At 38.6% G+C, this 25,942-nt stretch overlaps 1 protein-coding gene across 1 annotated transcript in view; it reads right to left on the bottom strand.

The window, feature by feature from the left end:
* Positions 1–25,942, bottom strand: part of ALDH1A2 (aldehyde dehydrogenase 1 family member A2) — a 96,293-nt gene that overhangs the window by 17,937 nt on the left and 52,414 nt on the right. The window contains exons 5-7 of the mRNA XM_041746174.1: positions 22,602–22,663; positions 20,438–20,566; positions 20,196–20,309 (exon numbers count right to left, since the gene is read on the bottom strand). Coding sequence (XP_041602108.1) covers positions 20,196–20,309; positions 20,438–20,566; positions 22,602–22,663 — 305 coding nt within the window. The remainder of the gene's footprint in view (positions 1–20,195; positions 20,310–20,437; positions 20,567–22,601; positions 22,664–25,942) is intronic.

The raw sequence follows: 25,942 nt of genomic DNA, 5'->3' as shown, positions 1-25,942 counted from the left end.
TTTAAGGTTTTATTTATTAGGGGGAGAGAGAGAGAGAGAGAGAGAGATCACAAGCAGGGGGGAAGGACAGAAGGAGAAGGAGAAGTAGACCCCCTGCTAAGCATGTAGCCTGACACAGGGCTCTATCCCAAGACCCCGGGATCATGACCTGGGCTGAAGGCAGATGCTTAGCCAACTGAGCCACCCAGGCACCCCAAGCAGGAGATTCTTAGAGGGAAAAGTAATGCATAAAAACAGAGTTCAAGTGAGAACTGACTCCATGTCCACTTACAAAACATGATAGGTCCTGTACAAACTAACCTAAAATACTACTTGTACAAACCTCATGCTAAAGTTTCTGAAGCGAAAATCTACAGAGTTAGACAATTTCAGGAAGATCAAAATACAGACACCACACCAAGGCCTGGGATTAACTAGCCCTTCCGAGATGGGGAAGTAGTGAGCAGCGTCCCTTGGGGGTAAGTGCAGCTCTTGTCAGGAGGTGGAGGAGCATGAAGACCCAAATGGGGCTGCAAGACACACAGGCCTTGTGAGTGATTAAAGGTCAAGTCCATAGGGATGGATTCATAAAACCAATTCCTATTCTGATAAAATAGGCAACCTGTCCTAACCTATTGCTAACGAGATGGCTAATGATAACAATACTCAGGTTTAGAGACTGCAGTTTGGCCCACAGGAGTCAGGAGATCCAGGTACTACAAACGGTGGCTTGGCTCCTAACCCCTGTTTCAATGTGGGAAACAGGGGATAGGCTCCTCGGGCCTCAGTTTCTTCATGTGCCGAATGAAGGCACAAGCCAAGCAGTTAACGCCTGGAGTACTCCAGTTGGAAGAGTTTTAAAAGACACATAGGGGGATCCCTGGGTGGCGCAGCGGTTTAGCGCCTGTCTTTGGCCCAGGGCACGATCCTGGGGACCCGGGATCGAATCCCACATCGGGCTCCCGGTGCATGGAGACTGCTTCTCCCTCTGCCTGTGTCTCTGCCTCTCTCTCTCTGTGTGACTATCATAAATAAATAAAATTAAAAAAAATAAAATAAAAGACACATAGGGCTCCTGGAGCCCCTGCTTGTTCTGAGAGTCCACAATTCCCCTGCATTTTTCTTGCTTATGGAGAAGTAGCTTTTTGTTGAAGTACCCAGCTGCACTGAAGGATAGAAAATTAAAATTTAATTTAATTTAATTTTTTAGTTCCCTGCCCCGCACGGAGCTCATTATGAAAGAGTAAGTGATAGTGTTCCTGCCATGTGGTTTCTTAACTCTGCATTCCCTGTAGTCAGCTGTATCTGTGTACCCCAAACAGGCGTAAGGGTGCGAAGTGGGGGCTCCCCCACGCATAATGGAACTGGGCTAATTCTCAGCAGGAATGTTGGCACAGAGAACTGTGACTCCCATCCTTGCTTTGAATAGGCTTCAAGATTGATATTAGGAGTATCCCTGGAAGAGCCACAGTGTACCAGACTACGTTCATTGCAATACAGCAGGGTAGGGAAACGCAATTTGGTGCTTTGCAAGGGAAAGGATTTGTTATACAGAATAAAAAAAGGCCTCCCCATGCACTCTGTGCTCTGAATTTAAGGCTGTTGCTCCCTGGACAGAGTTTCTGATATTAGGTAAAAATTTTTCCTTTTGTTAATTACTGAATTGTCCATATTATGATAGGTTCTTTCTCAGAAGTATTTCTTTTTATTAATTAGCTAATTACATATATTAATAAGGGTGGATTCTTTCTCAGAAATATGCCACCTTTAAAAGAAAACACAAAAATTTCAGTAAACTGGTTGAAGATGCCTGTTTTTTGGAGTATATTTTTGTTTCTTAAACATCAAACAGAATGACTCTATGCTTTTTCCCTCCTCTCCTTTCTTATTTTTCACTGTTGCGCTTACTGCCTATAATAGAAATAGAAATGCTGAAAATATGTGAAATTCGATATTTCTTGATTTTCTGAAATACCTAGAAACGATAGCCCAAATCAGTCTGTTCAGATTTCCACCAGAAAATAAAAAGACTAAGATATTTAAGCAGTTCCTTTAATTTCAGGGGTAACAACAATTTCCAAACTTTGTCAAATTCTGATTATGAAAACCAATATAGCCACTAACCACCATCACATTTGTCCTTTCAGCCACATGAAACCATTTGTCTTTCCCTGAACGTACTTCTATGTCTTTGTAAATGCTGTTTCATCTGCCTAAAATGCCTTTCCTCCCCTTGCTTGCTGATAAATTTTTTATTTTTCAAGGTTTTATTGCAAACCAAAGTTGGTTTATCACACACAAGAAAAGTTGTGTGGTGGGGTGGAAGGGGCGGGAAGAATTGTACATATTATAACCATGTTAATTACAGTACATTAAAATGTTGGTTTACATTACAAATAAGCCTGTAAGTTTAAATATACTAGTGTTATAACCCAATGTACAGACTTTCTTTATACAATACATACACTTATCAGGAATGCAAAAAAAAAAAAAAAAACAAACATAAATAATGCCCATTTTACAGGTGACATTTTAAACAATGAAAATACCAGGCTTTGACCGACAACTGGGGCATTGGTCCATAAAAACCCTTTCTAAAAATAGAAATATTTGTAGCAGCAATGCTTTCTTTAAGCATCTGGATACAAGTCATTGCAAGACCATTTTCAATAAATTTTAGTTATTAACTGTATCTTACAAAAAAAACGGTCTACACATAAATTTATCTTCCAAATATGGAAGAAACAAACAATGTCCCACATTGTAGTGTCCTGCAAGTGTCACATTGATGCTTATAACTAAATCCATCTGTGATCCATACCTACTTCTGCCATTACCTCTGTGAAACCACCCTCCCTAGAAATCTGGTGGTCCTGATCCTCTGATCCAAAAAACCTCTTACACCATTCTTATTTAATAGCTGTCTTCTAGACTCAATTTGTGAGCAGATAGATTCTGTATCTATCCATCCATCCATCCATCCATCCATCCATCCATCCATCCATCTGACATACATATAAGAGATTTGTTGGGTCACTCCACCTGCTCTTGAGGTCTCTGGAAATCAGAGACTGGGAGGGCTTTAGGGAAACAAGTGGGAGACTAGAATACAGGATGCCTATGTCCAACATAGTTGTACTTTGCCACAGCTACAAGAATAGCCTTGGGCTTCCCTCACTTATCTTTGGTTTAAATTTCCTCTTTTTAATGAGGGGGAGGACTTCATCTACTTCTGGCTGCAGAGCTCCTGGGGCCCTTATATACTTTTCCTATGGCTGGACTCTGCCTTCAGAGATTGATTATTTTACTCTAGATTATTTTTAAAAGTTCCCCAGAACATTTTAATGTACCGCCAGGATTAAGAACCAGGAGATCAAAGAACTTTTAAGGGCATTTCTCCCACACTTGTCTCTCACCTTGCATCACTGCTTCTCCTTCCTAGCTGCGCCACATTACTGTCTGCTGAGCTCGCATTCTGTGCTGCTTGCTCTCATAAACAGGACTTCATTTAATCTTCATGCTGTTTCAGTGAGGTGAAATCACCCCCCATTTTATAGTAAAGAAAAAAATGTGACTCTGAGAGATCAAGAAATGACTTGCTGATAGGCACCCACCGAGAGGCAGAGCCAGGATGGGACTCCAAATGTCTATCCCCAGCCTCCAGTTCTTCTGCTCCACTACAGTTTCTCTTCACCAGATGCCCTCCTGGGGATTAGGTCTCCTCTGCTAGGACAAGAATCCCAACAGCAAAACACACTATCTGCAGCTAACAGATATTGTAGATTGGCTAGCTGGTACACTTAAGCATTCTTTTGTTAACTACATAGGACCCTCCCTTTCATATTTCAGATAAATAAAAAAGGCAAAAGAGTTTGATGTTTTGGTTTGCTTTGATAGGAAGACTCCTAGAGTACACAACTCAATGGTACTACATTTCCCACCAGCCAGATGAACTAACTCAAGGGTTGGGCATCTTAGGACCTGTTCATTATCATCCAGAGCTTCACAGAGAGAGACCTGCTGCAGAACAAATCAACAATCTCCGCTAGCAGGCAGAGGCCACAGCAGACCTCTTCTTGTTCTTCAGTACTCCAGTTTTGATTTAAGTGTTAAGAAAGGGGGAAAAAAAGAATTTAAGACCTGTATATCCAAAAGCTTTGACACATCAAACTGGTATTTTTTATTCAAGTGCTGGATGGTTTACTTGTGGACTGACACCCTGAGGGAGAGGCCCACTAGCCTTTAAAAACAAAAAATAGCTACAACACTAGTAGGCTGCCTCCCCCACCTATAAAGAGGTGGTGACTCTACAAGAGGAGAGAATGGCCTCCAGCAGCAGTGAGGGGGTCCGGACCATGCAACAGGACGTCCCTCTCACTTAGGAAGTGAGAGGAGAACCCCGGCTGCGTCAATTAGAGTCAGTGCTAATACAGCTGTTAGCTACAAACATTTGTTTGGCACGGATCGATCTGGACTCTCCTGTAGTTTGCTTTGATGGTCTCTCTACTATCTTGTTGACTGATGATGAAATCACGGTTTGTTAATCTAACTGAATAAAGAAAACACCACACCAAGCAAAGTGCAAACTGCTTTCCTGTACTGGGCTGAGGTTGTTTATTGACTCTGTGTTTATAAGGCCCTTTTATATTCACTTATTAAATATTTACATGCATTGCTTATGTATTTAGCTGTATAAGGAGAAATTAATCCTATCTTTAATCTGAGTAACTCTGTTTGTTTTTCAAAGGCCTTTTGCTCCAGTGAAATGGAAAGGAGCCACCTCAAACAAGCTTCTTGTCACTGTTGCAGACATTCTGTGATGTAGCAGTAAGTCTCCTCTGCCTAGGGTCATCAGACCTGAAGCCATGCTCAAATCCACATCTAAGTGACATGTTCCCTCTGGAAGAGTCTATGCAACTTCCCAAGCAGCCTATAAAGTTAAGAGAACAGATGGATAAAGAAGTAAAAGACCAATGAGAACAGGGTGGAAAGGCCTTTGGGGATTATGTGATCACTGGATTTGCCTGTGAAAATTCTCTACCCACCACCATGAACATGAATAATTATAAGCTGGCTTTCATATTCCAGACAGATGCTTCTCCCTTGGGTCTTCTAATGTCAATGATATCGTTCCAGGGAAGAAACAAGGAGATACTCTAAAGGCCATCAGAGGGGTTCCCTCCACGTGAATGCAGGCCCTTCTAGAGAGAGAAACATCACATACAGACTGTGTCAGAAAAAGTAGGTTTAAATTTGCTCTCTGCACACTGCAACAGGCTCGCTCACTGTTGTGAGGATTTCTAAGAGCAAAACTCTTCATAGGACCACCTTCCACCTCATTCTCTTTCTCAAATTCTCCCTTCTCTCTTTCTTACTTAGATCCCTCTACTTAAGATCTGCACCTTTGAAGATTACATATTTAGTTTTTAATGTTCTTTCTGTTAAGGTAAAGAATTTCCCATGTTATGTAAAGGTACAGTAATAAAAAAATGTATGGTATTGGTAAATGGACACACACATGAATCAGTGGAAGAGAACAGAGTCTAAAAAAAAGACTCCTACAAATATGGACAACTGCTGCATGGGAAAGGCACAAAGTCAATTCCATAAGGAAAAAAAAAGCCTTTTCAAGAAATGGTGCTGGAACTCTTAGTATCAACTTTTTTTTTTCTTAAAGAACTTAGTTCCTCACAAAAACTAACTAAAAAGAGATCACAGACCTAAATGTTACATATGAAACTGTAAAATTTCTAGAAGAAACATAAGAAAAGATCTTTGTGATGTTAAATCAGGTGAAAATTCCTCAAGTGTGACACCAAAAGCCTATCCACAAAATTGAAAAATTAATGAATCAATAAACTGGATGTCATGAAAATTAAGAACTTCTGCTCTACAGAAGACACTGTTGAGAGAATGAAAAGATAAGCCACAGAGTAGGAGAAAATACTTGCAAAGTACAATGAACCTGTACCCAAAATACATGAAGAATTTTTAAAATTCAACAATAAAACAAATAAAATAATAATACAGTGAAGTGGGGAATATTAAAATATACTTCATCAAAGAAAATATACAGATGACCAACATACACATGGAAAGATGCTCAACATCACTCATCAGCAGGGAAATGCAAATCAAATCCACAATGAGATATCACCTCACACCTCTCAGAATGGCTAGAATCAAAAATACTAGAAACAGCAAGTGTTGGCAAGGACATGGAGAAAGGAACCCTTAGGTACTCTTGGTGGGAACAGTGCAACCATTATGAAAAATAGTATGGATGTTGCTAAAAATATTAAAGATAGAACTATCATATGATCCAACAATCAATCCAACTTCTGGGTACTTATCTGAAGAAAACAAAAACACAAATTCAAAAAGATATCTAAACCCTCGTGTTCATTGCAGCATTATTTACAATAGCCAAGATATGGAAAAAAGAAACTATGTCCATTAATGGGTGACTAGATAAAGAAATTGTGATATATGTAAACAATAAAATATTATTCAGTCATAAAAATATTAAACTGTTGCCCTCTGTGACAATATGGGTGAACCTCAAGGGCATTATGTTAAGTGAAATAAATCAGAGAAAGACTAATACTGTATGAATTCTCTTATAGTGGAATCTAAGATATATTTTATATATGTATACATGTATCTATAATACATATATGTATAATATACACATATATATTACACATATATACATTTATTTACATGCAAACTTGTCTAGAGAGAGAAATATTATATGTATGTATATATATTTATACACATATAAAATAAGTTCATAGATCCAGAGCTCAGACTGGTGGGTTGCCAGACGCAGGGGATGGGAAGTGGGAGAAAAGGGTGAATTGCTTTTGTTTTAGTTTAAATAAACCAAATTCTTTGAATGGGGGCTAACATAAAAACAGTAAGTATGGGAGACAGCCTGTCTTGCAGGTTCTCCATCTACAAAGCAGGTGCTTTACTCTCTTCCAGGACCACAACTGTCAGTATGTATGCACTCAGAATTTTAGCTCCTGTGCTTCAGAAACTAACGTTGCAGTGAGGAGGGCCAGCTTCCAAAAGTAAAAAATGTGCAATGGAAACACCACATAAAATCAACTACCTATATATCATGCACATAAATGCATAAGTGATAGGATTCTAGAAATAAGGGGAAAGGATCTCCAACTGATATACCAAAATCACCTGTAAACTATTTTAATAAGCGTTTTTTTTTAAATGATGAGAACTGACTTTCAATTATGCCACATTAGGTACATTATGTTGATCTGTCTCATGATAAGGTTTGGACTGATTATTACCTAATTTCAAAAATGGTTAAGGATAACTAATATGTACAATGTGTGATTTCACTCATAGCCCAGAAGAATCGGTTATAAGCCAGTAATGGGATCTTCTGCAGATGTTGTCTAGTTTAATGCTCACAACCACTTCATAAACTAAGGAGTCACTCCCCATTTCACAGAAAATAAACTCAGAAAGCTAACGTATAATCAGGTGGAATTTGGCATTAATTATGTATTTATTAAATAAATTTATAGCAAAATGTTTTCAAATGGGCTTCTGTAATTTTAAAAAACTTTAAATGAATGTGGTGCATAGTCAAAAGTTCCCAACCTCTCTCTCTCACAGTCTATATATACATATTTAAAACACTCTGTTGAGATAACACTATACATTTATCAGAATGGCCAAAATTAAAAAGACCAACCATACCAAATGCTGGAGAAGAGGTAGGGAAGTTGGAAATCTTACACATTGCTGGGAGGAATGTAAGATGGTACGATTACTTTGGAAAATAGTTTGGCAGTTTCTTAATCTACCTTACGATCCAGCGATTCCATTTCTAGGTATTTAACCCAAGACTAACAGAAATACACACACACACACACACACACACACACAGATGCACAAACACTTGCACATTAAATGTTCATAGGAACTTTTACTGACAGTAGTTCCAAACTAGAAGCGACATAAATGTCCACCAACAGATGACTGGATGAACAAATTGTGATATATCCATAAAATGGAACTCACTGGAACTCATGCAACTCAGCAATGAAACTCAGCAACAAGAAGGAATGAATTACTAAAATACACAACAAAGATGGATTTTAACATTACTGTGTAAGTAAGAGCAGTTAGACAGAAGAGTACATACAGTATGTTTCTTCTAGTTATATGAAATTAAAAAAACACAAACAAGCTGCAGTCGCAAAAAGCAGATCAGTGCCTAGGAATGGGAAGGGGGGTGAAGGGAGAGAGGAGATCACAAAGGGCCAGCAGAAAACTTCCCAAGGTGATGGAGGTGTCGCTCTCTGAACGGTGGTGAGGGTTCCACGGGTAAATACATACATTAAGACGTATCAAATTGTACATTTATGTGTAATATACTGTATATCAATTACACCCCAATAAAACTGTCAATAAAGATACATTAAACAATAGAATACACATTACTTTATTAGACACAACAAATAGATGTGTTTGTTTGGATTTGGTGGTCTGTTGATCGGGAAATTATATTGAATTTACTTGAGTATTTATATATGACCTGGTGGCTTTGTGTTTTTTTGTTTTTGTTTTTTAATTCACGAGAGACACAGAGAGAGAGGCAGAGACACAGGCAGAGGGAGAAGCAGGCTCCTTGTGGGGAGCCTGATGTGGAACTCAATCCCAGGACCCTGGGATCACGTCTGGAGCCAAAGGCAGACGCTCAACCACTGAGCCACCCAGTGGTGCCCCGGATGGTTTTAATTAAAACCATCCAGTATTAAAGTCAAATGCGGTAGGTATAAGTCAAATGTTAAGATAATTTAAGCTTGACAGGGAGAAAGAAGTGATGGGGAAAAAAAACTTACAGGAAAGCCAAAGGTGCTGAAAAGAAAGAACAGATTAGAGGGGAAAAGAAGCAATTATGGTTAGAACTAGAAAGAGGCAACATTTGAGATAATCAGTCTCAGTAAGAATGAAGCACCACACTCACTACAGAAGTAGACCAGTTCTCATTCACCTGCACAGAAGATATAACAAAACCACTGTGCTAGGGGTCAAGGGGCATATAATGGAGAGGAGGGTACACAACCGAAAGGCATGGCCCATGCCGTGGTGCAAACAGTCTGGGAAGGCTGGAGAAAGGGGAAGAGGCAGGGTCAGGTCAGGAACCGACTTGTCTGTTACCTGGAGGAGCTCGGACATCCACTCTGCAGTGAGAAGCAGAAGTCGAAAGCTCAAAAAAGAGGGTAATAACTACAGTGAACTACTTTAAGGAAATATCCTAAATGACATACTGTGTTGACTCCCTCACTATATTATCTCATATTGACAAATTAAAAATTAAAATGAGCCTGTTAAGTTACTATAGGTGAAAAATCTTTTTTACTGATGGTCTTCTGGGAAGGAAGAGTTGGAATGGGAAATGGTGGTTTATTCCCAAGTTCAGAAACCAAGAGTTATGACTGAAATGAACCTTATACCTTCCCTTAGGAATAACGCTTTTTTGCAGGTTAAGGGCTAAGGCAACAAAGATGGCTTGTGAGAAGAAAATCTGAGCAGCTAAGCCTGGAGTGTAAAATTTTCTATGAATTCACCAGCTGATTCTCTGGGCTCCCTTGAACGGCCTCTGCAGGGGGCACACAATGGTGCCACAGCCTTAGAGCTATGCTAAGCCTGGAGAACCTTCTGAGAAACAGGCCTGAAGCACAAAGGAACTACCAAAGAGAGGGAGGTGAAAGCTCACGAAGAACTCAGGTGACCTTCCAGAGTGTCCGTTCTATGTTCTGTGAGCCAGGGAAGGCCCAAGGTCATTTGTAAAACAAGAAGTGATTAAGGGCATTTAGCAGTGCCTGGCATACAGGGGGAGTCCAAATGTCTACTGGATGAAAAAGGACTCAGAGTCTCAAAGTCCTCTCTCAGTGGCGGCTGGCAAGTCCGTCTGGGCCCTTCGGGGCTCTGGGGCTGCTCCAGTACATGCGGAGCAGGAAGGAGACATACGTCATTAGCTGTACACAGACTGAGAAGTGGCAAAGGAGTTGCTACAGTTCTTGTTCAAGAGGTGCAGCTTATGGAAATAAGGAAAGAGCCTTGGCACTTTACAGTTGCACTGCATGAGTTACAGCTCCTTCTGAGAAATATAACCACTGCAGAAGTCTGCCCCCGTGACAACGAGCTCCCCTGTGTTCAGTCAGCGTTTTCCCTGATTACCAATACTGCATAGGTTTGTAGTATGTGTGAGCTTTTGGAAAAGTCTGTCAACTTCTAAATAAAACATAGGCCCTTTTTGCTGTTTCTCTTTTGAGAAATTATGAAGGGTAGAGGGAATGCTTGGGAAGTCCTTGTTGTACTAAATTGATTTTGAATTCATTTTTTTTCCCCTTCTGGCACTGAGAAGAGCTAGTATCCCTGTGATGAAGTTACAGACAGAGCGGACGTTGTGAGTGGCAGCTGTCCATTCGCATAGATGTTTTCTTTGGCACAGGTTAACAAACTCAAGACTTGTAGTTGTTTTCTTAAATGGGCCTAGGAACAAGTCCTGGGGTATGATTCAACTAGTCCAATTATGTATGAACTAGTGATTCCTGAAAGTTAATGAACATAAGAATCACTAGAAAAGCTTATTCAAATGAGAATTCCTGGACCTTATTTCCTAGTGTTTTGACTTAGAGGCTCCTGGGTGGTGATGCCTAGGAATCTGCATTTAAACAAGCCCCTCTGCCCTCTGCGAGTCTCCCCCCCCTCCAGTCCCTGTAGGTGAGAGAGTCCCTGAAAAATTATTGGAAAACACGGTAACCACTTTACACTTTGCCACAAAGAAATTCTCCCTGGTTTGGGATTTGGTTCTGGCAAATACAGGCTGTGGGAGTGGCCCCTGCTCTAGGCCACAGTGGAATCATACACAAGTTCCTTAATAGGTACCAAGTGTCCTCTTCTAGCAGGCTCTCTAAATCAAGTACACTATTCCAGTTAAAAGGAAAAAAGGATTCAAAATCAATTAATCCAAGCGAGTACCTAGGTGATCTTTCAAAAAAGTAAAATAGAACAGCAAAAACAAAGACACCCCCACATTTATTAGAAGACAAAAATATTTGTAAACTATTTATAAAAGCCATAAGACAAACAAACGGAAAGTAAAACTGCCAGAGGACAGCAGGAATTAGGAGTTATTCATAGCCTCTCTTAATAGATGAAGAAATGAGAAGTCCGAAAGACTAAATAATTTGCCAAAGGTCACACAGCAGGTCCCAGGTTGGCTGAATCCAGCCCCTTTCTATTCTCCCCCACTTCCTCAAGCATAAATTATTCTATAAATTTCATTTGAAAATTAATAGAAAACAATGATAGCTAATATTCACTGCTGCTTTACTAAGAGAACCAGGCCCTCGTCTTAAACATGTTACATTAGCTTATTATAGCTTCAAAATCCATGGATTAGAATTAGATACCTTCATCCCTTATCTACAGATAGGCATCTGAGGGCTGGAAGGATAAAATAATAACACGTACTGTGAACAAATCACACCACCATTCTAGAGGTTTAAATTATATCTAGTTTTTTCAGAGGGATCTGATATAGCTTATTTAAACTTGATTTCTTTTAGTATGACTTGAAAACTGTGCTTGGAATTTCTTACTGAAAACGTGATTTCCTCTTTTTTTTTTTTTTTTCCAGCCCTCTCCGTTTTTTGTTTTTGTTTTTAAAGAGGCAAAGTGTGGTGTTGTGATGCAGTGCTCTTTCAAGCTTTCATTTAGCAAAAGGAACTTTATTTTCCTTTAAGAGGCTCTCAATAAAGGATTGAAAGAAATTAACTTAAGTTTAATGACATTAAAGCTCTAAAATTCCCAAACTTATGTGAGATTCTATGAGGAGGTCAGGTCTTTGTTATCATCAGACTGATTGGATTGATTACTAAAGGTTTGGCTCAGTGACTAACTTTGGTTATGATAAGCCACTGGATAGCTTTGCAGATGAAGATTAACCCGGCCTGAAAATAGGGGAGGGTGATATAATCCAAGGAAAAGAAAGTTGATTTATGAAAAATAAGTGTAGGATAAAACCTAATTTTCTACCTAACTTTGGCCCATTTCTGTGTCTTCTGAATATTAAATATTTCCACTAGAACAATAGGATTCTGTTGCAGCCGTCACTGAACTTCTGCTGTCCAGTGTTGGTTCACTCTATCAAGTGTTTGGGGTGCTAGAAAATTAAACACACCAATCCCTCAAGATGTCTCGTGTGTCAGGATTTAGGTTCTTAGGGCCAGGTTTGTTTTTTTTTTCCTCCCACCCCTATGAGGCTTCTCACTTCCAGAAGAGACTGTTAAGGATACACACTGATGTAGTACAAAATCTACAGCACTCAAGTTTAAATGCCTGTTAGAAGTAGAGCTGTCTGAAATGACAGAAAAATGAAAACTACATTTGCTTTTGAGAGGCAAATACTGAAACCTCATCTTCCATTTCACATCCCAGCAAAACACGTTATCGAGCTTTTCAAAGTGCTGGTCCTTAATATCAGGCTTGGGAAATGATTCTAAGAATTGAATGGTTCCCAGTACTTGTTGATTATCTGCTAGTGTCCAGCAACACATCACTCACAAGGGCCCCAAAAGTGGGGGTTACTTTCCTCCAAGGCCTTTTTGTCCCTTGGTCCCAAGAGCACTACCATTTCATTTTCCTCCAAGAGAAGAGGAAGATAGGCCTACACTTTTCCCAGCTGTGAATATGAACAACTGTGGAATTAAGAGGTAGAATTGTCTTTTTCTTAAATATTATCTTTGAATGAGGTAGATTTTCATTTAAACTTGAATATTTTGAACTACTGATATAGTGATAGTGTTTTATGGTGGCAGATGGGAGCTACACTTACGGTGAGCGTAGCATAATCATTACCCTTTAGCTCTGAGATTAAGCTTTTTTCCACCGTCAAATTCAGTCCTTCCTCCTTTACAGAGCTAGTGGATATTTATGATGCCTGTTAACTACACATCAGATACTACCTGAAGTGATGAGAATGTCTAAGATAGGCTCCAAAGAGAATGCCACCCCAAGAATCTGCATATGTGGCCAAGAAGTAAATACGTTTATAACCTCACTGATTATGATATATCCAATTTGAGGCAATGAAGACAAGAAGAAACTGTGAGGATAAGTGATCTCCCTAAAATATGAAGAAAGAAATCCAAGAACAGTATCAAAATTAATCAAAAGATGCCACAGAAGCTTTTGCTTCTGTTCATAATGGATTAATGGCAATGGACTTGTCTTCCCACTATAAACAACTAAAAAAGTATATAAAACCGCTGTCTTCAAACTGGCCAGCAGGCAGTTTGGGACTGTGATCATATAAGTGAGAGAAATTAATTAATTAATTAATTAATTAATTAATTCCTGGAGCTCCTATAGGGCTGGGTGACATGTGAGTTTGGACCAAACAGAGTGTAAAGACCTTGTTAAACACTGGGAGCACTCAGCAGAAGCTCCAGGAGGAACTTAGTTATCTTAGTAAATTTTATTTTAATTTTTGGAAAAGATTTTATTTATTCATGAGAGACACAGAGAGAAGGCAGAGACATAGGAAGAGGAAGAAGCAGGCAGAAAGCCCAATGTGGGACTTGATCCCAGAACTCTGGAATCACACCCTAACCCGAAGGCAGACATTCAACCGCTGAGCCTCCCAGGTGTCCCAGTAATTGTAATATTCAGTAAAAAATAAACTAGTCCCGACAAAGCTTAAAATTTAGTGTCAAAAGGGTCAAGCTGTCTACAAGTGACTTAACCATTTGTCAAACACAAACAAACCCAGCACTTTTTAAATAAAGACAACATAATCCATATGGTAACAATCCTTCCCAAAATTAACAGACATGAAAACAAACTACATATATATATAGAAAAAATACATATATATTTGAAAACTATATATACATTTGAAAACATAGTGTTCAAAGTTTTCCAAATTTGATGAAAACTATAAATTTACAGATCCAGGGGATCCCTGGGTGGCGCAGTGGTTTGGCGCTTGCCTTTGGCCCAGGGCGCGATCCTGGAGACCTGGGATCAAATCCCACATCAGGCTCCCGGTGCATGGAGCCTGCTTCTCCCTCTGCCTATGTCTCTGCCTCTCTCTCTCTCTGTCTCTCTGTGACTATCATAAATAAATAAAAATAAAAAAAAATAAATTTACAGATCCAGCTATGAACTCATAGATCCAAAAATTTTCAATGAACCTCAATTAAAGGGAAAAAACAAAGAAACTACACCGAAGCATATAAAACTCAAATTATTTAAAACTAGTGAAAAGAGAGTATCTTAAAAGCATCCAGAGAAAAAAATACTACATGTGGTAAAAACAAAGATAATGACTGCTAAGTTCTCATCAGAAACAGTACAAGCCAGAAAACAGAATGGTTATTTTTATAAAGTGTTGAGAGCAAAATAAAACAAAAACTGTCAAATCAGAATTCTATATTCAGAAAAAAATTAAAAAAAAAAAGAAAACAAAATACATTTTCAGACAAAAACCAAGACAAGTTGCTGCTAACAAGCTGCACTCTAAATGTTAAAGAAAGATGGTAATGCAGGGAAATTGGTATTTGGAAAGACACCTGGGTCTACAACCAACAAAAGAAGAAGGACAGAAATGGCAAGTTTGTGAGTAAATGTAAAATAATTTTGTTTTCTCACTTTCAATTTTCTTAAAAGATAGCTGACTTGCCAAAAAGGGTACATAGCAAATATAGTAGTAAATTACAGGGCAACAGGATAAAGGATGGGATGAAAAATAGAATTCTCTTGTACAGGGATCCCTGGGTGGCGCAGCGGTTTGGCGCCTGCCTTTGGCCCAGGGCGCGATCCTGGAGACCCGGGATCGAATCCCACGTCGGGCTCCCGGTGCATGGAGCCTGCTTCTCCCTCTGCCTGTGTCTCTGCCTCTCTCTCTCTCTCTCTCTCTCTCTCTCTCTGTGACTATCATAAATAAATAAAATAATAATAATAAAAAAAATTCTCTTGTACAGCCACTATATTATATATGAAGTAATCACCATATTTAATGATAGACTATGATTAACATGCATATTGTAATTACTAAAAGCAAACACTTTAGAAAGAAGTAAACCTAATAATCCAAAATAGAAGATAAAATGGAGTACTCACTTCACCCAAAAGAAGGTAGAAAAAGGAGGAAAAGAGGAACAAAAAAACAGATGGGACAAGTAGAAAACAAAAACCAGGGTGGGAGATTTACATCCAACCACATCAGTAATTCTTTAATATTAAACGACAATAAAAAAAAAACACAGGAGAGTACGTATTGCATTACTCTATTTATATAAAATTCTAGAATGGGCAAAAATACAAAAAGGATCAGTGGTTGCTTGGGGCCAAGGATACTACCCATAAAGAGGCATGAAACATCTTTTTAGGGTATGGAAATGTTCTGTATCTTTATTTGGGCAATGATTATATGAATAATTTTGTGTACATCTGGTATTAGGCATTTTATTGTATGTGCTTTATACTTCAATGAAGTCTTTTAAAAAGTTGGAAAAAAATCTTAAAGACAAGAGATGGCAAGACAGAGATTTGAACCCAAGCATCCCGGAAACAAGTACTTATGGTCTTACTGATTCACTATGCTACTTTTTTGTTTTTAAGATTTCATTTATTTATTTGAGAGAGAGAATATGAGAAAGAGGAGGGGAGGAGAGTGGGGAAGAGAGAGAAGCAGGGAGCTCGATCCCAGGAACCTGGGATCATGACCTGAGCCAAAGGCAGATGCTTAACCAACTGAGCCACCGAGGTGCCCCTCTCTATGCCACTTCTTATCTAGCCTGAAAGATTGGGTCATCCATCGATGTTACTTGCCAATACATGATATTGTGACTTTAAAAATCTACATGACTGACATGTAAAATGAAAAGATTTGCATGGTGCTCCTAGAAGAGAAGTAAGTCTTGTACAGAAAGCATGCAACCTCAATTTAGTAGATAGGTAACACCAGTCAACATTCCAATGAGAGTTTTTAGGGAGAAGGCAAAGAAATTCAATTTGAAATTTTATCTGAAAGAATGGGCAAGAATAGCTAAGAGGTTTTGAAAAAACAAGAGGGTATCTTGTCTGCTATACAGCAACATATTTTTTTAAGATTTATTTGGGGGGGCAGGGGGGAAAGAGAGTTGAAGGTGGGGCCGGATCCCAAGACCCTGAGGTCATGACCTGAGCCAAAATCAAGAGCTGGACACTTAACCAACTGAACCACCCAGGAGCCCCTATTGCAACATCTTTTAAAACCTAGTAATTAAAGCAATCTGGTACTAGTGAAAGAACAGACAAATAAAATTTTGAGTCCTAAAACAGAAACATGTATATGTAGAAATTTATCATATAATGTTACTGTTGTATTCAAATTAGCTGCAAAAGGATAGGTTGTATAATAAATGGTGTTGGAGTAACAGAATACTCAGTTATAAAAAATAAACTTAGTCAAAATCACTGATCAGCAGGGAAATACAAATCAAACTACAACGAGATATCACTTCACACCTGTCTAAATGGCTAAAATCAACAACGCAGGAAACAACAGGTGTTGGGAAGGATGCAGAGAAAGGGGAACATTTCTGCACTGTTGGGAAAGCAAACTGGTGCAGCCACTCTGGAAAACAGTATGAAGGTTCCTCAAAAGGTTAAAAATAGAACTACCCTACAACCCAGGATTTTCACTACTAGGTATTTACCCAAAGAATAAAAAAATACTGATTTGAAGGGAAACATGCACCCCGATGTTTATAGTAGCATTATCTACAGTAGTCAAACTATGGAAACAGCCCTAACATCCATCAATTGATGAATGGATAAAGATGTGGTGTATATATACAACGGAATATTACTCAGCCATAAAAGAATGAAATCTTGCCATTTATAATGACGTGGATAGATCTAGAGAGTATAATGCTAAGTGAAATAAGTAAGTCAAAGACAAATACCATATGATTTCACTCATGTGTGGAATTTAAGAAACAGAACAAATGAGCAAAGGGAAAAGAGACAGAGAGAGAGAGAGAGGCAAACCAAGAAACAAACTCTTAACTGTAGATGACACACTGATGGTTACTGGGGTGGGGGTAGGGGTAGGGGTAGGGGTAGGGGTGGGATGGGTGGAATAGGTGATAGGTGATGGGGATTAAGGAGTGCACTTGTGATGAGGACTGGGTATGGTATGGAAGTGTTGTATCACTACATTGTACAACTTGAAGCAAGTATTACAGTGTATGTTAACTGGAATTTAAATGAAAACTTATAAAAATAAAAAATAAATTTAGGTCTCACCTTTCTTTACACAAGCAAATAAACTCCAACCAGATTAAAGAATTAAACAAAACAAAACTATAAAGATACTGAAAGAAAATATTAAGTACCATCTGTATCATCTTAAAAGGATTTCTTTAAGGATGACAGGAAACCCAGAAGCCATGAAAAGAATAAAAGAAAAGACTACACACAAATTTAAAACTTGTGCATGGCAAATAATTCTGGTTTTGAAAAGTTAAAAAGCAAAGAACTGAGAGTATTTGCAAATCCTACAAGGAACACAAAATTAGCATACTTAATACATAATGAGATTTTATAAATGAAACCATCACTCTAATGCATTCTTGGTAATAAGCAAATTAAAACATAAACATCCTTTTATTTTACAATTCCATTTCTAAACTGTATCTAGCAGAATGTCTAAAATGTATGTAAACAAAATTTATCTTAGATCTCCAAAGATTTTCATTTCAGTGATCTGTGTGATAGCAAAAAAAAAGTGAAAAAAAGCCTCCTAAAACCCTGAAGTGTATATTAGTAAGGATTAATTGAACTATGATGATACACTGACGCAAGAGTATGCCACTCAGCTGTTAAAATGAATGAAGGAGATCTGTAACTACTGCATATAAGCTGCTATATCTCATTTTATATATTATGATCTCGTATTATTAAAGAAATATTATACAGTAGAAAGCCCTAAACTGACTCAATCTGGACCACTGACTGGTTAACTAATTAACTGATTGATTTTTGAGAGAGAGAGAGTACGTCTGCGTGAGCATGCAAGCATGCAAATGCAAGGAGGGGCAGAAAGAGAGGGAGAGAGAAAATCTTACACAGACTCCATGTCCAGCTTGGAGCCAGACATGGGGCTCGATCTCACCACCCTGAGATCATGATCTTAGCCACAATCAAGAGTCGGATGCTTCACCGGCTGAACCACCCAGATGCCCTATGACTGGTTAATTTTTAAAAAGGTTAAAGCAGGGAAAGGTCTTTAGATATTTCATTTTAATTTAAAAAATATGTACATTCATTCTCTAGTCTTTGGATATGGAACCAAGGACTTTTCTTTAATTATGGGTTTACCTTTCCTTTCTGATGAAACTATACCCCTAAAATACTGTTTAGGATTTCTGGTTTCAGTTTCTTTAAAGTGGATGGAAGACTTAAAAATATTTGCAAAGCAAGCCAGGTGCACATTCTATCTAGCTTTATATTTTCCCCCAACTTTTTATAATTGTCTTGCCCACTCCTAGTTGATTGCAGTTTTTAAGGCATCTAGCCCTTAGCAAAGCTTTTCAAAGCACTGGACTTAGTTTAAATAGGAACTCTAATTTCCTTTCACGTCCACAATTTTGGTTTATATATTTCATTAAAACTGCAAACTACTGTAACAAGTACAACTAGAATATGAGGTTTGGAAACAAGGTTAACTCTTTATAAACCTAAAACTCAAGAATCTCTAACTATAAATTAACAGGTTTATTAACCAATCTCTCAGGAAAATTTTTAACATGAGTCAATTTAACCAAGTATCATTCAATGCATCCACTGATAGAGTCAAGCGCCTATGCCTGTGCTGTTCAGTGTGGTAGTCACTAGCCACATGTGGCTACAGAGCACCCACAAAGGGGCTAGTGTGCATTGAGATGTGCTGTAAATGTAAAATACATGCCAGAAAGAGAATGCAAAATACTGTGACAGTGACTTTTTATATTGATCATAAGTGGAAATGATAATATTTTGGAAATACTGGATTAAATAAAATATTTTGTTATAATTAATTTCACTTGTTTTAAACTTTTTTCATGGGGCTAATAGCAAATTTTAAATTACAAATGTTACTGTCATTGTATTTCTGTTAGGCAGCACTGTTCCAGATCTGCACGCATCTTTTGTTGAATGGGGATGTCATCTGTGAAGTTCTATTGAAACAATCAATCAGACTTTCTTTCTTATCATCTCTGTTACCTGAACCAAGACATTTAGAGTAACATTTTGTAATAAATCTTTCTAAGCACAAACTATGGCCCACGAGCCGAATTTAGCCTACTGCCTCATTTAGCATGGCCTGCAAACTAAAAACAGTTTTTGTGTTTTTTAAATGGTTGGGGGCGGGCGGGGAAGAATCAAAAGAAGATTATTATTTTGGGATGTGTAAAAATTATATGATATTCAAATTTCAGTATCTATAAATACAGCTTTCTGGGCCTGAGGTCATGCTCAGCTTGGCCATTACCTATGACTGCTGCTTCAAGCTTTACGAGGGCAGAGTGAGTAGTCCCAACAGAAACCACATTACCTGCAAGGTCTCTAATAGTTGCTATCCGGCCTTTTACTGGAAATGTTTGCTGACTCCTGCTCTTCACCATCCCTTACGGCTCATGGGCATAGATGCCAACTGCATCTACAGGGTTTGGTGAAATAGTGAAGAGAAAGAGCACTGTGTTTCCATTTTAATCTCTACTGGAGATTCGTTTGGACTTCCAGTTTCTTAACCTGCTTCTGCCATTAATGTCCTTGACTCAGAAAAGTGTTTAGAATCTCAGCTTCTGGGATAGATTTTGTTTGTTTGCTTCTTTTTGCCTCTGAGAAGTGTTCTTTTCCTTTTGAAATATAACAGGGTGTTTTTGTGTTTTCTGGGACAGGTTTTACACAGATGGCATCACAGAAAAGGCCCCAAGAGCCGCACCACTGGAAGGTCAACGCACAGCTTTACTTTGCCACTCTCAGGTCTTCCAGCAAGTACCCCCACCACCCTTTGAGGGCTTGGACACTCCTTGCCCTTTCGGTGTCCCACCTATAGGTAACACATAACGTCTTCTTTCAAACCCTCTCCTCATTTGCAGGACTGTCCCTCAACCCATGGCTTCTCAGCTACCTACCTCGGTTGACCCTGTGAACGCAATCTTGTCGATGCCAATGTGAGAAGCTATGGCTGCCCCAGCCGTTGGCCCGTATCCTGGCAAAATATTGATGACTCCCGGCGGAAAGCCAGCCTAACAAAACAGAATCGGAGGAAATGTGGCCTGTGAGAGCTGAGGAAGCACATTAAATCGGATATGCTCCAGTAGAGGCCCCAACTACGAGGGGAGTGGGAGCCACTCCTAAAGTCGGCTTCTCTTACCTCTTTGATGAGGGCTCCCATGTAGAGCGCGCTGAGTGGTGTTTGTTCTGCTGGTTTAATAACTACTGTATTGCCACAGCAAAGAGCGGGAGCAATTTTCCAAGCAAACATCAGCAGGGGGAAGTTCCACTGAAAGGAAAAAAAACTCAAGGTTGATAAATGAAAAAATATTCCTCTACGACTGCGTTTTCAAGCTGTGACTGCTCGGATTTCTCAGACTGGTCCTCAACATAAATCTTGTCCCACCACAAAGTATAGATGTTTGGGTATTTTAATGACTTCATTAAGAAGAGAATAGGAGTGACCTTGAAAATCTCTCCTTTTCTCTCTGTTCAGCAAATTACTATAGCCCAACGACCCACCAAAGGAAATCTCATGGTGAAAAGGGAGTCTTTGTTTTTTCTTTGTTTTTGTTTGGTTTTTCACTGTTATCGTTTTATAGGTTTTTTAAAAATGAGACTCTGGTTCCCGTAAGTTCTTGTGTATGAAAGCTTTTTTCTTGCATTTGTGATTTTATATCAGGAATTTCAGACTGGATGGAGGGCTCTTCGGTGCGGAAGAGCTAGAAAAGAAAACTGGTTGTTAAGTCAACTGTGCACTTCAAGGTGGTGCCTTTTCTTTAGATACAGGTATTGTCACAAAGCATGCAAGGACAGAAAAGAAGCCCTATTGACTGGTGAGTATGCAAAAATGCTCATTTGTCTTCTTTCCCTTGCAAAATAAACTAATGGGAGGCGGAGAACTACATGTGAGTATCTGAATTGGAGACCTCAAACAGTTTAAACTGCTTTTTTAAGAAGGATATTAAGCTTGTATTGTCATAAGATCAGGGATGAACCTCAGTACTATCAGGTGTCATTGATAATTTCATTAAGAAAGAAAACAGAAATCCTGGTCCCCTGGCTTCAGCCCTTGACCACAATGTGTTTCTGCCTGAAGCATCTCAGCTGCCACCCTTGAAAGATTCTCACTGGCCCTGGCAAGCTTGCAAAAATATACAAGTGTCTTGCCTTCACCAAACACCCAATTTCTTTTCCCCTTAGTTGTTTATAAACTTGGGAGTCCACAGTGATGTTTTAATTCCATCTACAGTATATAAATCTTGGAGTGCGGTAATTGAGCTGGAGCTGGCTGACAAGCGGCTCTTGTCCTGTCAGAGAAAGCTGAAGCTCCGAGAGCCTGGAGAAGGGCGAGAAGAGCAGGTTTGAGTGCCCGCAATTAAGGTGACAGACCTCACCCCTGTCCTGATCCACGTGGGATTTCCCTGGGTGGTTTAGGAGCCGCAGACCTTAAACCAACCTCTCATTTTCTGTTTCATTTTCTAATCAAATTCACAGAAACCTGCAGCTTGTGGAACTCTTAAAAAAAAAAAAAAAACTAAAAGCTCTCAAAAATCTTTGCCCCCCGCCCCCCCCGCCAGGCCAAAGATCACTTTCTTCTATATTTTGGAAAGAGAAGACTTCTTGTCTCTACTGTAAGCGTTTAATTTGAGCCTCCCCTGAAATCCTTGCCAGAATGATTAGCTAGTACTGTTGGAAGATTCGATGATGTTTTATACAGTGCCAAGGCTGTGTATGAGAGAGAGGGGAAAAAAAAGACAATGTTTAATGTTCCAATCCAAACACTAAGCACTACATCTATTTCCCTTTACAAGACATACAACAGCCCGGCATGGTTTCAATTATGACCGTGACGTTAATTGTACTGCTGTGTCTTCTGTAGAGTCTTCTATCTAGATTCTTGTGAAAAGAAACAGTGGGAAAGAATGGGATTAAAAGACCATATAAAACAATATGCCTGGAAAGATGGTGAGTCATAGTCCTAAAAAATAAACAAGCAAATATAACAAAGCATTAATTTTCCATAAGCAGAATGAACATCCATAACCAAGGGCAGGTTATTAATACACTGGGCTTTGCTTTGCTTATTTTAATCATGAGAATTCCATGGCTTGAGAACTCAACTCCTGGTAACGGAGCCGAAAACCTATTAACCTGTTCAAATAAGCATTTGCGGGGAGGCTGTTAAAGATATGTCAACAACATGAGCTCAGTTTTTTCCCCCAGTAATGGAAAGCATACCTCGCCGAGGTCCATGTTTTATGTGTCTTTAAGAGAATTGGTTCAAATGAAAATAAATAGGAGGCGTGAGGAGATTCACTCACCGGAATGATCTGTCCACACACTCCAATGGGTTCATGTCTGGTAAAGGTAAAATAATCTCCATCTGAAAGAAAGGAACATGGTCACTACCAGAGAAGTTGGGTTAGAAGAAAAATATGTAGAGGGAGAATTTGGGTGGTGATGAAAAAAATCATAAATAAAGTTGAGAAAACATCCTACTCAACCGTGAAGGAAAGTCATAGAAGAGCTTATCACGTGGCACAGGGTGTTTCCAGCTATGGCTTCTGGACACCCAGACTACTGATGAAGGTGCCTCAAAGGTGAAATGAAGGACAAGTTGATGACACTAGAAGCAGTCTTCCAGGGACGTGGGGGCAGGGGATAGGTGATGGGAGTAGAGGGGCCGGGAACCAGAACATGGTAAATACTAAATTTTATGTCAAGTATTAAAAGGATACTTAAAGGTGAAACAGTTATTTAAAAGGTACCTCAAAAAAATTTTAAAAAAATAAATAAAAGGTACCTCAACATTTTAAATAACTTTCTGAAGTAATAAAAAAAAATCTAAGTAAAATGCTACTGGGTAAATTTTAAATGGGAGTCAACTAGAAAAGGTGAGTAGTAAAAGAAGAAAGATTTTTTTAATAATTGAATCCAGGCTTCAGAACACACTTTCTGGGCACTGGAGGGAACACAGATATGTCCAGGCCTTTTTCAAGAAGGCAAAAGTCTATCTCAAAAAAGATTCTTTCAAAAACCCAAAGACTCCACCCTCAAATTAGTCATGGAAATGAGGACGATTTAATAACCTTACTTTCACTAGAGGAGCAATTGGAATAATTACCCAGGAAATCCAAACCAAATTTTTCTTTAGGGAAATGCCATTATGTTTATGTGAATTATTTTATTTTTAAATTTGTTTATATATGTATTATTTATTGAAACAGTCTATTGTTAATGAATATTTAGATTATTTCCAGTCTTTTGCTAGTATGAACAATGCTGCAATGAACTATTTCATCTTTATGTACATGTACACATGTGTTTGATCAATTCCTTGAGGTGGAATTGCTGAAAGCAAGCATATGTTCATATTAAACAGTAATAAATCTTTTGACTTGACCTCCCTAGATGTTGTATCAACTTGTACAGCCATCAATGATGCCTAATAGATTCTGTGTCAAACACTATTATTTTTTCATTTATTTAAATTTTGTTAGTGAACATATAGTGCAATTCTGGTTTCTGGAGTAGAATTCAATGATTCATCACTTCCATACAACACCCAGCGCTCATCCCCACAAGTGTCCTCTTCAATACTCATTCCCCACCTACCTTCCTCCATCCACCCTGAGTTTGTTCTCTGTCATTAAGAGTCACTTATGGCTCGTTTCCCTCTCTTTCTTTTCCTCCTTCCCATAGGTTCATGTTTTCTTTCTCAAATTCGACATGTGAGTGAGATCATATGGTATTTGTCTTTCTCTGAGCTTAATATACTCTAGCATATTATTTCTTATTTCACTTAGCATAATATACTCTAGCTCCATCCACATAGTTGCACATGGCAAGATTTTATTCTTTTTGATGGCTGGATAATATTTCATTCATACACATGATGGATATATATATATCACATCTTAGCTGAATTTAGCATAAGACACTACAATGTCAGTACTGGACAAAGTGTTTGTTTTTCCCTCAACCTCCAACCACTTCACTCATATTTGTTTTCTGTCTCAAAAGCTGTCCTGCAGGGAAAGTGAAGACCTTCAGTTAATTCTCCTGAAGAACATTAATATTAAAGATGAGGATGAAGTAGGGACAGAAGGAGTGTGTCGGTTGGGGGAAGAGAAAGGAAGTGATTGTTTATCCTTGTCTCTCAACACGACTAAACCACTCCTATTTATCACACAGAACTGTTTTAATTAAATTCAATACTAGGCATTTTAAAATAATGAAAGGTCTCTCTCTCTCTCTCTCTCTCTCTCTCTCCTGGAATTCTTCCCAGAATTCACAGAATTCGGAATATCTGTTGCAGTGCATCTTTTCAAAGAACCTTTATTTTCCCCTTCACATACAAGTATATGTAGCATACTTTTATTTCTCCCTCAGGCTTTAAAAAATATAAATGTGATCATATTATTCACAGTCTTCTATATTTTTCTCACCTTTTTTTCATATATGGCTTACACATTTTTTAAATTGCTGAATGCTATTCTACTGGCTCAATAAATACTTGTACTACTATAAACTGTCCTGAGGGACAGAGAGATTGCTTTCAGTTTAGGCTATTATAAATAATGTTTTAAACATGATCATTTTACATTATCTTTGCATATCTGGGGAATTTCATGGTCAAAGTGTATATGTACGTGCATTTCACATTTTGATAACTACTGCCAAATTATCCATCAGAGAAGTTACACAATTTATAATTCCAACAACAAAGTATTTTTTCCTATCCTTTGACACTGGGGTTTTTCTTTTCTTTTTTAAAGATTTTATTTATTCATGAGAGACACAGAGAGAGAGAGAAGCAGAGACACAGGCAGAAAGAGAAGCAGTCTTCCTGTGGGGAGTCTGGTGCGGGACTCGATCCAAGGACCCTGGGATCACAACCTGAGCCAAAGGCAGATGCTCAACCACTGAGCCACCCAGGCGTCCCAACACTGGGGCTTTTCAAACATTTTAATTTCAGTAAACGTGACAGGTAGAAAATGACACCTTGTTTTGATTTGAGTTTCATGAGAGATACATGGCATGAGTATCTTCTCATGTTTGCTGGCCATTTGCAATTATTTTCTTCAGATTTGTATCTTTTGTCTTTTTTCTTTTTTTTTTTTTTTTTTATTTTTTTTTTAAATTTTTTTTTTTAATTTTTTATTTATTTATGATAGTCACAGAGAGAGAGAGAGAGGCAGAGACACAGGCGGAGGGAGAAGCAGGCTCCATGCACCGGGAGCCTGATGTGGGATTCGATCCCGGGTCTCCAGGATCGCGCCCTGGGCCAAAGGCAGGCGCCAAACCGCTGCGCCACCCAGGGATCCCTCTTTTGTCTTTTTTCTATAGGGTTATTCAACTTTCTAGTCATTTGAGGAACTCTACGTATATATATTAAGGAAATCAGGTCTTTGTAATATGTATATATGAGTTTTTTTCCTAATTTGTGCGTATTTTGTTTTATGGCATTGCTTTAAATGGAAGAAATTAGGGAACAACTGTTGGGAGGGAATTATTTTAGCCCATATCTCCATTAAAACAAAAAACCCAAATGTGGAAACTGTCCATAGAATTACAATAAGAAGTCTGAGTAATACTTTAAAAATCAAATCAAAGGATGCCTGGGTGGCTCAGTGGTTGAGTTCCTGCCTTCGGCTCAGGG

The sequence above is a fragment of the Vulpes lagopus genome, chromosome 2 (assembly GCF_018345385.1).
Source record: "Vulpes lagopus strain Blue_001 chromosome 2, ASM1834538v1, whole genome shotgun sequence".
Classification (NCBI taxonomy): Eukaryota; Metazoa; Chordata; class Mammalia; order Carnivora; family Canidae; genus Vulpes; species Vulpes lagopus.
Note: the sequence above shows the minus strand (reverse complement) of the source record. Positions and strands in the feature narration are given on the sequence as shown.